Raw genomic sequence first — 13,352 nt, forward strand, 5'->3', positions numbered from 1 at the left:
TTTTACAGAGTACTGATGATTTCAGAAGAATAAAAGGTATTTTACACCTAATGTTAATGACTGCAAATATGAAGTTGCTAGCTTCCTTTACACTATAACAATGAAATTTCTATATAATGGTGGTGTGTATATAACTGATATCCAAGGCTAGGGGAATTTTTGTATTACTATTTATTCTATATATATGTTTCTTGAAATGGTATGGAATCAAAGAATATCAATATCCACTATTAGATTTACCATCTTCCTCAGTCAGTACACTTATGGGTACACTCCGAACTCCTTCACCTTTGAGTGTACTAGCAGACACCTCAATAATATAATGAGTATATTTCTTTAGTCCTAAAAGAAAACAAAATGAAAAGTTGACATTTAAAGATATCCTTTAATAATATGCAAGAGATAAATGGTAAAATGACTCTCAACTCCTCAATTCAAACTAAATTAAATAGTAAGTAAATAAAAACTAAATGAAAATGTAGTTCTTTGATAATAGTAGTTCTTATTACAAAAACAAAATGATATAGGATAATGTGGAAAAGGATTGACCTAGAGTGTTCTTTCAAGTGACCAGCAACAAACACTTGGTTTATTTAACAAAAAAGACAGACTTCTCAAACCCATATGAAAATAATCTCACTTAAGCTATTTATAAAATAGCATTAAGTTAATATTATGTGACCACACTGTCAATATCAAAGTAAATCCTCAGTATTTTATTTGTTATTTTACCTTTAATGTTTTGGGTCAAAGAGGTTGTATTTATAGTTCTTTCCTCATTTCCATTACTTCTCTTGAGATAAATTGTATATTTTTGTATGATTCCATTGGGACTACTTGGGGGAAGGAATGATAGCTCAATCTCTCCAGAAGAAATATTTTTGTAGGTAATATTTTCTGGTGCACTATCAGGCACTGGAAAAAACAAAAATATAAGTGCATAAAGCAATTTCATCTTAAAAATCTGTTCTGCTGAAATTCTCATGCAAGTGTGTTAGGTAATTTATATTATATATGAACATTAACCAGAATGTGATTATAATAAACATCTTAAATAGAGTAAGATATAAATAAATTATAGCACTTACAACTGCAAAAAAAATCATTTAAAAGCAAATGCATACTAGAATTTTACAGAATAACACTTATGGCATGATATGTTTATTAAAAGACTGAGACTGTAAGAAGCTATCTCACATTGCAGAACATTCAGATACAAGAATAGGAATTTTAAAACACTTAAAAAATAATAATATATAAAGTTTAATGGGTTAGTTTTGGTCTACAACAAGGTCTATGGCAACGCAAGGAGTCCCTCCTAGATGTGAGGATACATAGTATGAACTGGCAGTATGACCAGTCTCGTAAGGATACAGGATATCATTAAGTAAAACACTAGTGTTCTATGTCTAATAAGAGTCTTGCATTGAATGTAATATTCATAAATGGTTTTCTATGTATAGACAAGTACAAAACTATATATGAGATTCCAATTCTGACTATATATATATATATATATATGGGAATAGAGATCCTAAGATGAATAAAATAAGTAAATTCTGTGTAACATTGAAACAAATTTTCTTAAAAATAAAAAAAACCCAAACAACAAAAAAAGTAAAACTAAGAATCCGGAGAAGAAAGCTTCTACCAAAACTAGCTTTGCTTTGGAACGTACTGATCAATCTTGGTGACTTTGTGCTTCTTTATTAACATCTATGTAGAGTGCCAGAGGGGGGAAAAACATAAGGCCTTGGACCAGTGAAAGGATGCAGGACACTCATATAAAGACCAAGAACCCCCAAAGAGTGCAGCTTTAACCAGTACCATCATATCAGACAATTATAAGGGACACCTTACTTTCTTCTGCAGGTGCTGTGAAATTCCATGTAAGAGGTAACTCCTGGACTTAAATAATGTGGTTCATTCATTCTCAAGGAATGGGGATTGAGAAATAAACCACTCTGCAGAGAGGCAGAAAACTTTTTTGTCTTGCCACTCCTTTGGATGAAGAGATAGAAAAGAAACGTATGCTGTTTTGGAATGACAAGCCTACTCCATGAGTATGTATAGCGCAAATCTATGATTCCTATTTGTAGCCTGAAAAACCTCTACTTCAGCATTTAAATTAAAATGAAACTGTAGTTTTGAGTTGCTATTACTCCCAAGCAACTAGAAGAAGTAAATATAAATTCTCTCTGGAACAACTCAACTTAAATTCAAACCACATAAATTTCCCACAGATAAAGCTTCAAGTGCTCACTGATAAAAATCACTAAACACACGAGCAAATCAAATCTCGATCATGAAAGAGCAAAGAAAAAGGGAAAAAAAATCACACACACACAGCAGTCAGATTTTGAGACTTCATATATTATTAAGACAGATAATAAAAATGTAAATGTTTAACATGCTTCAAGAAATTACAGATTTTACAATATAAACAATTCCTTAAATAATAATAATATAAATAGCCAAGCAAGTTTGAAAGATAACCAGATATTGACTAAATATCTGTCTGGGGAAGGGGGTCACACCTCATCAACAAGGGTACCTGCACAATGAATATTTGTATACCAAATCCTTAACTTGTACCCCAAAATTTAAAAATAAAAAACATATATAATTTTAAAAAGAAAGATAATCAGACACTCTAGAATAGAGTAACTGAAATTAAAATTCTCTTTATATATATATATATATATATGCGCACACACATTTCATATATCTCTATATGGAGAAAGAGAGAGCGAATATGTGTTGGGGTCTCACTCAGTTGCCCAGGCTGGAGTACAGTGGCACATTCATGAGTCACCACTGCCTTGAACCCCTGAACTCCTTCCACCTCAGCCTGCCAAATAGCTTTGGGACTATAGCTATCACCATGCCTGGCTGCTTTTTTTATTTTCTGTAGAGATGAGATTTCACTATTTTGCCCAGGCTTGTCTCAAACTCCTGGGCTCAAGCAATCCCCCTGCTTTAGTCTCTCAAAGTGCTGGGATTACAGTCATAAACCATAGCATCAACTAAACTTCTCTTAATATATTAAAAAGCAGACTAGAGAGATGAATAAAACTTTAGTGAAAAGGAAGATAGTTCTGAAAAAAATCATCAAGACTGTAGATCAAAGGAAAAAAAGTTATGAAAAACATAAAACAGCAGTTAAGAAGCATAGGTGTTATACTGAGTGGTCTTAAACAATAGAGAGAATAAAGAAGAAATATTTAAAGAGAAAATGGATGAGTCTTACCAAAATTGTTTTAAAATATCAAATTTCAGACCAAGGAATCTCAATAAATACTAAGAAGGATTTAAAAAAAAAAAAAAAACTTAGTCACACTATTGTAAAATATAGAATACTAAAGAAGAAAAGATCTTAAAAGCACCAGAAAAAGACAACTATCTACATATAAATGACAATAAGACTACTATTGACATCAATTGAAAAACAACTTGAATTCTATACCCAGAAATGTTAGCAAAAGCAGATAGAAGCATATTTAGACAATCAAAAACTGAGAAAGGTTGAGAATGGTGACTCATGCTTGTAATTCCAACACTTTGAGAGGCTAATGTGAGAGGATCACTTGAGCCTAGGAGTTCAAGACCAGCCTGGGCAACAAAGTGATATCTCATCTCTACAAAAAAAAAATTTTTTTTTAATTAGCCAGTCATGGTGGTATGTGCCTGTAGTTTCAGCTACTCAAGAGGCTGAGGTGGAGGGATCACCTGAATTGAGGTGGTTGAGGCTGCTTGAACCATGATCGTGCCACTGCACTCCAACCTGGGTGACAGAGTGAGACCCTGATTCAAGAAAAAACAAAATGAAACAAACAAACAAAAAAAACCTTGAAAGCCCATTAACACAACCTCAATAAATGCATTTTAGGTAGAAAAATATTTACCAGAGATGAAAGAACATATCTGCAAAGATAATGGCTTAAAAGCTACGTTTTAGGACAATAACAATAAAGACTAATTTGGAGAGTCAAACAATATAAACTAAATATGTCAATATTAGTGCCATTGCAGAGTCCTGTTATAAGATTATTTTATTTTAAATAAAAGAAATTGAACCCTTATCAGTATTTTAAATACAATGGGTATAAAAGTTACTACTAATAAATTTAGTAGATAAATAAAATTCAGAAGCCTTGAAAGTATAGATACAGTGACCCTTGCTCCCCATTTTTACCAGTAATGGGGTTATTGTATCTAGGACAGACTTAGCAGGAAAAACTAATTTAAGAACACTGACACTTCTAAAACTTGAGGAAAGATTATAATTCAGCAATAGTTTAATGTAGCAATATAATTCTACTATCTCTTCTACTCTAAACACCCTGAATCTTAACTAGTGTCTTCCTGGCCCAATACATTACATTGAGAAAAACTCCCAACCATCCTGAATGCTTTTTTAACCTCCTGTCTCTAAGTAAAATCTTAGACCTACTGAGAAACACTACTACAGTTCAGACCTTTTGGGTATCAGGTTTGTTTTTCTCCTATAATCCCTATAACCATTGGACCTGGGAGTTGGTAGTTGTATTTATTACTCTTCTTTTTTGATATAGATCTTATCTTCTTTTTCTTCCTGAAGAACCACAGATCTTTTGAAGCCCATTCTATTAGATGTCACCATAGGCTACCCCTCCTTAAGGCAGCCATCTGGTGATAACTGTGTCACTTCTCCAAACATCTTCTCTCTATCACTCTTAGAGATGTCAGCATCCATGCAAATGATCTTTCCAGTTCCCTGCACTCTGTATTACTTGAACTTAATAATTCCACTAATCTTTTCCACTACCTCACCTTCCCTACTGGCTTTCATGGCCACATCCAAGACTTTGTCATTACCAATAACTGCCACTATTCTTCTCTTTGGCAAGCACCTTCTATCTTTCCAGCTTGCTGACCTTTGTTCTCCCAATCCAGCAATTATGTGACCCTTATAGAATTTTCACTGTCCGGCACCTAAATTATGTCTTTATTTCTCTACATACTCAGACTAGAGTCCATAATCACTATAATCACCATGGTCACTTTCTAGCAAGCTCCATCAACTCGTTCTGTTTCTATCTTACTTTCCTGGCAAAATCATGATTTGAGTTAAACCAAATTTGGTGCTGGTTTCACATCCCCAATGTAACAGCTGAAAATGACTAAATAAAGCACTTCTCCAGATTAAACGTATAAACTCAAGCCTCAAATGGATCCTTTTTATTGTCTGACAGCCAATATATATTTTTAGTTAATTTAGTCTCCCATTCTTTTATGTATGCTTTCACTAATAATTCAATCTCTCGCTCTTTTATATATGTTTTCACTAACTTCTCCCTCCAGAAACTTCCAATATGCCCTCTTACTCCTTATTCCAAACTAATAGACTTGCTTCTCATTTTATTGTGATAATAAAAACACTGGGAACTAGGTTATCTTTTTAACACAAGTTTTCTTTTAACTGAAGTTATTCAGATATGTGTGTGAACACATACAAATTGTAAAACATATCATGTTTTTTAAGCCCTGTTTTGATTTCACTTACCCCTTCAGCTACTACTCAATCTATTCTCCACTTTATATCAAAATTCCTCAAAATTTGCCTTTACTCATTTTCTATACTTTTTTACTTATCATTCTCTCTTAATCCCACTTCAGTTAGGCATTTTCCCTCTTATTTTTCTGTAAAACCTTTACCTATGAAGTCAACAATGACATCCCTTCTTACCAAATCACTAATCAATTGCATGCCCTATCTTAACTCCACTAGTCAGCCTCTAGAAATAAATGCCTTATACTTAAACACTTGGATTTCAAGACATGGTCTTCTCCTGGTTTTCCTCCTACCTTGCTAGTGACTTCTGCTTTGTCCTCAATGGCTCATTTTGGACTTCCCAAAGTCTGTGTGTCATACATATTGCCCAGACCATAGAGTAAGCTTCTTGACACTTACACTGATGTGACTTTTTCTCATCCCTTGACTTTAAATCCCAGAAAATGATGTGCCCTTCAAATTATATATTCAACCCTGGATGTTTTCCTTGAACTTCAAGCTTATTTACCTAATTGCCTTCATAATGGGCACTTGGACATTTTCAGTATATTCAAAACAGAACTCCTAAATTTTCTCCACATTGACCTCGTCCCTGATTTTCTCTTCTCAGTAAATGGCACCACCATTCACCCAGATATTCAGATAAAAAATATAATCATTTAATCTTGATTTTTCGCTTTACTCCAACAAAAACATATTCAGCAACAATCTTTTAAAAGCTTTTCCTGTTTTATAATTCTCCAATAACTTCCCATTAAAATTAAACTAGAAAGTTCTTAGAATGGCACCCAAGAATCTGCGTGATTCTCCTCTGCCTATCTCTCTGCGCATCTGTTCATTCTCTCCCTACAACTCACACTATTCAAGTGACAAAAATGCCCTGCTCTTCACCAACCCAATAAACGTTCTTTCCTCTTCAACAACTTGACAATTTCTATCTTCCTTCTGAAATACTTTTCTTCCCATCCCCATCTAATTTACTTCTACATATAATTGATATCTCTTGGCAAATGTAACCTCCTCACTGTGAACTTTACTCTGTCCTCCATCTCAAGTAGCCAAGTCACTATTCTATAACGTTCTTCTTTCCTTGATACTTTTTTCTCACTAGAACTTGCTACTACCAAAAATCACAAACTTGTTTTCTGAATTATTTTCTTGTTTCTTCTAGAATGCTAAGTTCTAGGAAGGTAGAGATTTTGTCTTGTTTATTGCTATGGATACATTACCTAGTACAATGGTAACACATGATAGAAAATCCATAAAAATCTGTTCAATGAATGAATAAATATGTTTAAAAGGATATAGAATACAATAAAACAAGAAATAAATTTTTAGGTAAGGATAAGATCAAATTTTAAAACCTTTAATTACAAAAAGATAACTTCTGATTGAAAAATTCTCACTGGAATTTAAGTTGCTCTTCTGGAGTTGTCTGGCTATAACCAGTAGTCAGTATATAAATATGCATTCCTGACCCCAGGTTGATATCCTTTGCATTTTCATTCATTTACCCTTAGAGGATAACCTTCAGGTAGATAAAGCAAGACAAACTTGATGATTTACTGATCTTGAAGAGTGGTGATACACTTAGAATTTTCTGAAATAGCATGGAAAGTGTTCCCAATTGTAGGAGTATCTTGTAAAGTAGATAACTTATGGATAAAAAGTAATGATTATAATCAGTTGGTATAAACTGAATCTCTTAAAAATCTAAAACAAAAAGAAGAAATAATTTAGTTCATAATGATACTAAAAAGGGAAGTTACCTTGAGTATGCCAAAATACTACTGTTTGGTATACATAGTTTTAATGTATGTAGACATATTTTAAAATGCTATTCAAGGCCGGGCTCAGTGGCTCAGTCTGTAATCCCAGCACTTTGGGAGGCCGAGGCAAGTGGATTGCCTGAGCCCACGAGTTCAAGACCAGCCCAGGCAACTTGGCGAGACCTCGTCTCTACAATAAATCAAAAGTTAGCTGGGTGTGGTAGCACATGCCTGTAGCTCTGGCTATTTGGAAGGCTGAGGGAAGGATTGCCAGAACCCAGCAGGTCAACGCTGGGGTGGCCATGAGCACGCCACTGCACTCCAGTCTGGGTGACAGAGTGAGATTCCAACTCAAAAAAATGCTATTCGTTAATACAAATAAATTTATAAAGTTGCAATAAACACCCTAATAAAACTAATATTTTTAAATTTATAAATAAACTTATAAATTTATAAAGTTGCAATAAACACCCTAATAAAAACTAATATTTTTAAACTGACAAAATTTTGGTCAATATTCAAATTACTATCCACTAGTGTTTGTTGCCCTCAAATCAGACATATTTAAGGCATTTGGTTAAAGACTTACTGTAAAGAAAGTATATGTTAAAAAGGAAAAGGAATATACATTCTCCTTATATTTATATGTGTAAGAAATATATATATTCCATAATATATATATAATTAAAAAGGGTAATTCATATGGGAACTTCTTATAGTTATTTAGTGATTACTGAGCCCTAAGTATAAGAAAATGAAAACTATTCTCAAGTTTGCTTGCAAACTACACATTCTATGATTAAAATACAAAAACACACACAGAGATACACATACACACATGCACAGAATCAATTTTGTACTGAGCTTTCCTCTTTAAACACAAGAGTGTTTTACCTCCAAGCATTATTAAACTCTGGTTCTCCCAAAAATATAAAGCATTTAAACAAATAATTCATTCCTATTTGTAATTAGTAACATTAACACATCATTTAGTGAACACATCCCTCAATTTCTCATAAAATAATATTGAAGAGTGGATCCTTGTCTTTTACTTGAGTAGAAGATGCATTTATTGTATTTGATAAGATTATTTTGAGCTCTGAACATTGTTCTTGAGCTCATTCTGCTTCCAATGACACCTTGGGACTCTACTTAAAACTCTAGCATCCTCCTTTGCCAAAGGAGTAAAAGTTGGTAGTTCAATAGTAGCAAACATGATCTAGGAAGAATCACTAATGTAATTTCCATTGTCCATCATTCCCATCCAGGTAGAGAATGCACAGACCTTGAAACTACCCTTAGGACAGAGAACAAGATATTAGGAGGCTTATCACTGAACCCTACACTCTATTGTTAGGCATATTTTGTTTCTGAGGAATCTATGTATTAAGAAAATTCAATTATATCTACCCAGTAGGTAGGCTAGACAGCCATGGGCAAAGTTGTTTCCCCGTCTCTTTATTTTTCTAGCCAGCTCTGAAACTTATTAAATCAGTCCTGAAATGCAGTCTCAGGCCTACTGTCAAGTCTTAACTTTGCCTATCTACTATGACTTTTGAGTCATTTTACAAAGATAATCCTAGGTGTGTTTGCCTATTAAAAAAGGGGGGGGGGGTCTATATGTTTTCTAAGATAATTTCCAAAATTAAAATTCTCAAATTAAATCTCAGTTTAAATTCTTATATTCACTTATAATTTATTATCCCTGCCTTAGAATTAAGCTCATACAAATAGATAATAAAACAGAAATTAAATTTACTTTTTCAATACCAGCACACATATGTCTACTATCACAGCATTGTCCACAATAGCAAGAACATGGAAGCAACTGTGCTGCCCATCAAAAGAGGACTGGATTTTTTTAAATGTGGTATATATACTCAATAGAATATTATACAACCATAAAGAACAAAATCATGAAATTTGCAACAACCTGGATGGACTTAGAGTCTATAATGATGAGTGATCTTTCACAGAAACAAAGAACTGAGTATCAGATGTTCTTATTCATAAGTGGACCTTGGACAACTATCATAATACTATAATAAAAGGATTGACAGTAGCGGGAAACTATAGGGGCATGGGCGGGGGGAGGTGGGATTGGCAGTAGTGAGAAACTGCCTGGGGCCTGGGGAAGGAGGGGCACACCTCATCAACAAGGGTACCTGCACAATGAATATTGGTACACTTAACCCTGAATTGTACCCCACAATTTAAAAATCAATAAAAAATAAAAATAAATAAATGTACTTTTTCAATACTAAGTAAAAGATTGCATGCATGTAATAGCCAGCAAACAAAAATTGCTTTATAATTCATCATTTAAAACGGTGTGTTGAGGCTGTGACCACTTAAGTAGCAAGGTACTCTTGACAAGCATTCATAATAAGGTGAGTCATATCACAGAAGAATGTCTGAAAGTTATTACTTCCCTTCCCTATATTGTGAAGAAGTCAAATGGCAAAATATTCCTGCAACAATGAACAAAAGGATCCTAGATATAAGTTATAATTTACTAGCTTTACTAATTGCTTCCAAAGAGCATGCACTGGCAAAGAGAAACAGGCTTTCCAGTTCCAGCTTTGTCGCTTATCAGTCGGGTGACCGTAAGCAATTAAACATCCACCAAGTAATAGTAACTTAAGGGGGGCAGGAAATTATTTTCTTCTATATTACTTTGTTCCCCGTAGGGCCCGGCATATTATCAATATTTGTTGAATATATTGAATGAATGGACCTCTCAGAGCTTCAGATTATTTCTTAGACAATGAGGATAGTACTAACGGAGTACTTCACTCTAGAATTTAAGGGACAATTTGTGTGAAAGCCATTAGCAGAGCCCATGACACTTAGCAGACGTAAAAATGTGCTTTGTTGCCTTTGATTCACTGTAAAATAAAATTGTGCCATTGAAGAACAGACACTTTTCTCAAAAATACTGATTTTAGGTACAATATCTATAAAAGCAATGAAACATGCCAATATATAGCTTAATATCAATTAAGTTTCACTTTACAGTTCATGATGGTTTAGTGCTCCTTTTATCATTTATTCCTGCAACAGCAACTATTATCATTCCCCATGGGTACTTTTGTGTCATCTCATTGTATTCATTTCTGTTAATAGTCTCAACAAGTTACATATAATCAAAGGTAAGTTGCTTTACTAAGCTTCTGGATCCTCAAGTTCAAGGACAACCTCCCATATAGTTTCTGCTTGAACCATATAAAATCGCTGCTATTTGGTCATATCACCTATAAAAATGACAAAGTCATGTGACTCAGCCAGTAGCTAGTTAATGAATATTTATTCACTTATATGTACAAAAAAAAGAAAAATTAATTCAGTTATTAATTCTCAGCATATATGGTAGAATTGGCCTAATAATTGTCTCCAATGTATGGTCGTAAACACAACATAAACAATAAACTAAAGTTATCAGGCAAAATGTCTTGCTTTGTGCTATTTACTCTAGCACCACTGAAACTAAACCATGAGTAATTCCTCGCTTGTGTTATTTCCTTTTGATAGGATGTCCCCTCCCCGCCCACCCTGCAACCTCTATAACATTCTCCTACAAGGTCCACACTCCTCATTAAGATCCAGGCCAGGCAGAGCTTGGTGGCTCAGCCTGTAATTCCAGCACTTTGGGAGGCCGAAGTGAGTGCATTGCCTGAGCCTGCAGGTTCGAGATCAGGCCGGACAACTTGGTAAGACCTCGTCTCTACAATAAATCAAAAAAATTAACCAGGTGTGGTAGAGAGCGCCTATAGTTCTGGCTACTTAGAAGGCTGAGGTGGAAGGATTGCTGGAGTCCAGCAGTTCGACGCTGGAGATGACTGTGAGCATGCTACTGCACTCCAGCCTGTGCGATGGAGTGAGACTCCAATTCAAAAAATAAAATAAAATAAAAACTTTTAAAAGATCCAGGCCAGATGCTACATCCTCTATAAGACTTCCTAGCATGCCACTTTTGTCCTTCCACTCTGCACCTCGATCTATCTACCTATCATCTATCTACCTGTCTTATTAGAATACAAGAATCTATTCTTATGAGTATGTCTCTGCTTTTACCTAATTTGAAGGCAAATAGCTATTCACCCCAAGATGTAAGATACATGAAAAGAATCTTTGGTTTCTCAAGGCCTTTCATTTGAAAAATTCACAGATTTTTATCAGAAGTTCCTTTATATGTAAATCAGACTTTAACAATTTGCTGAGCAAGCTTTTCACCATACTTTTTCTAGAAAAAGCAAATCAATTTCCGAATTATACAAAACAAAATAATGAGGGTTTTTAGGTTATGTAAAATATAAACAATATGGCAACTGTCTGCTATATTTACTGAATCACTAAATATTTTAAAATAAAAAAAGAAACAACTTACCAGTCTCAGAAGTCCTTACAGAGATTAAAGAAGATAATTGATTTCCATGACCAAATCTGGTATATGACCTTACAGAAATGTTATAGAGAGTGTGAGGTTTTAAGTCCCTTAAAATTATGTTTGTTGTTGAGGTGTTCTTTGTAAATAAAGTATTCATATTTTTATATAGCACTTCATAAGCAATAATAATCCCATTGGGTTTTTCAGGTGGTGACCACTTCAATTTTATTTCACTTGAAGTAACATCAATTACTTCAACCTCTTGAGGTGATGATTCTGGTTCTGGGGAAAGAAAACAAAATTTTAAGCACTTTATATTTTATCATGCTTGTTACTTTAGACACTAAAAGCAACATGGAGCCGGGCTTGGTGGCTCAGCCTATAATCCCGCGCCTTTGGGAGGCTGAGGTGAGTGGATTGCTTGAGCCCGCGGGTTCAAGACCCGCCTGGGCAGGCGAGACATCATCTCTACAATAAAATAAAAAAATTAGCCGGGCGTGGTAGCGCACGCCTGTAATTCCGGCTACTTGGAAGGCTGAGGCGGAAGGATCGCCGGAGCCCAGCAGGTCGAGGCTGCAGTGGCCAGGAGCGGCCACTGCACTCCAGTCTGGGCGACAGAGTGAGACTCCAACTCAAAAAAAAAATAAAAATAAAAATAAAAGCAACATGAAGTAAAGGCAATAAGCAAGTATAACCAATTTCTCTTTTTTTTAATTTAAAAATGCTACTGATATTCTTACCATCTTCTGAAGTTCTGACAAAGATGTCATTTTCTTCAGACAAAGAACTTTCTCCAACATGTGTTGAGGCAGCAACTCTCATTTTGTATTCTGTGTATTTCTTTAACCCTAAAAGGACAATAGGCAATTTGTTTAAATCCCTTAAAATAACAATCTTGGATTAGAGACATTTAATTTAGGGCTAATGAAAATAATGTATTTGAGACTGGTTATCTAAATCACCGTCCATATAATCTCAATCTCCCCTTCGATTTGAGGGCTTTTCCATGTTGGTGATGTCTGAGTTATTTCCTAAAATATTAAAGCAATCATCTAAAACTGAAAAATAATTTTTGGCACACTGCAAGGGGCATAGATGACTTGGCACAAATCCATGTCAGCTGAATTACTTCAGCTGATTTTCACATTCATTCATTCATTCAAATCTTCAATAATGAGTTATTTTTATGTACCAGATATATTTTCTAGGTTAAGCAATTTTCTATGACATTTGCGATCTGATGCTTTTTACTTCTTTACAGGTAAATACAGTTAAAGAAAAGCACATTTAATCAAATTATTTCTGCAAGTACGTTTAAAGCTATTCATGGCAGCAGAGAACAACAAATCTGGAATGAGGTAGCACATGTCCTGCAGTGTTTAAGGCATAGAGATATGCATATTTTCCATCAGAACAGGAATGTAAAAATAACCAAAACTTTTTGTTCTACCTGTTATGAGAAAGCGGTTATCTATAGTGGTCATCTGGAATGCTCTGTTTGTATCCAGTTCCATTGCATAAATTGTATAATGAGTTATTTTTCCATTGGGATATTCTGGAGGATCCCAATACAACAAAATAGATGAAGAACTAATATTTTTATAGTTTATAATTTTAATGGAGCTTGGCACTTGAAAAGAAG

At 34.4% G+C, this 13,352-nt stretch overlaps 1 protein-coding gene across 1 annotated transcript in view; it reads right to left on the minus strand.

The window, feature by feature from the left end:
* The window catches only part of PTPRQ (protein tyrosine phosphatase, receptor type Q), a 219,468-nt gene that overhangs the window by 172,818 nt on the left and 33,298 nt on the right, over positions 1–13,352 (minus strand). Inside the window, exons 12-16 of the mRNA XM_008058431.1 lie at positions 13,161–13,340; positions 12,451–12,558; positions 11,711–11,992; positions 733–915; positions 241–342 (exon numbers count right to left, since the gene is read on the minus strand). Of these exons, the coding sequence (XP_008056622.1) occupies positions 241–342; positions 733–915; positions 11,711–11,992; positions 12,451–12,558; positions 13,161–13,340 (855 nt within the window). The remainder of the gene's footprint in view (positions 1–240; positions 343–732; positions 916–11,710; positions 11,993–12,450; positions 12,559–13,160; positions 13,341–13,352) is intronic.

This window comes from Carlito syrichta, unplaced genomic scaffold (assembly GCF_000164805.1).
Source record: "Carlito syrichta isolate Samal-C Ts95f unplaced genomic scaffold, Tarsius_syrichta-2.0.1 Scaffold303338, whole genome shotgun sequence".
Taxonomy (NCBI): domain Eukaryota; kingdom Metazoa; phylum Chordata; class Mammalia; order Primates; family Tarsiidae; genus Carlito; species Carlito syrichta.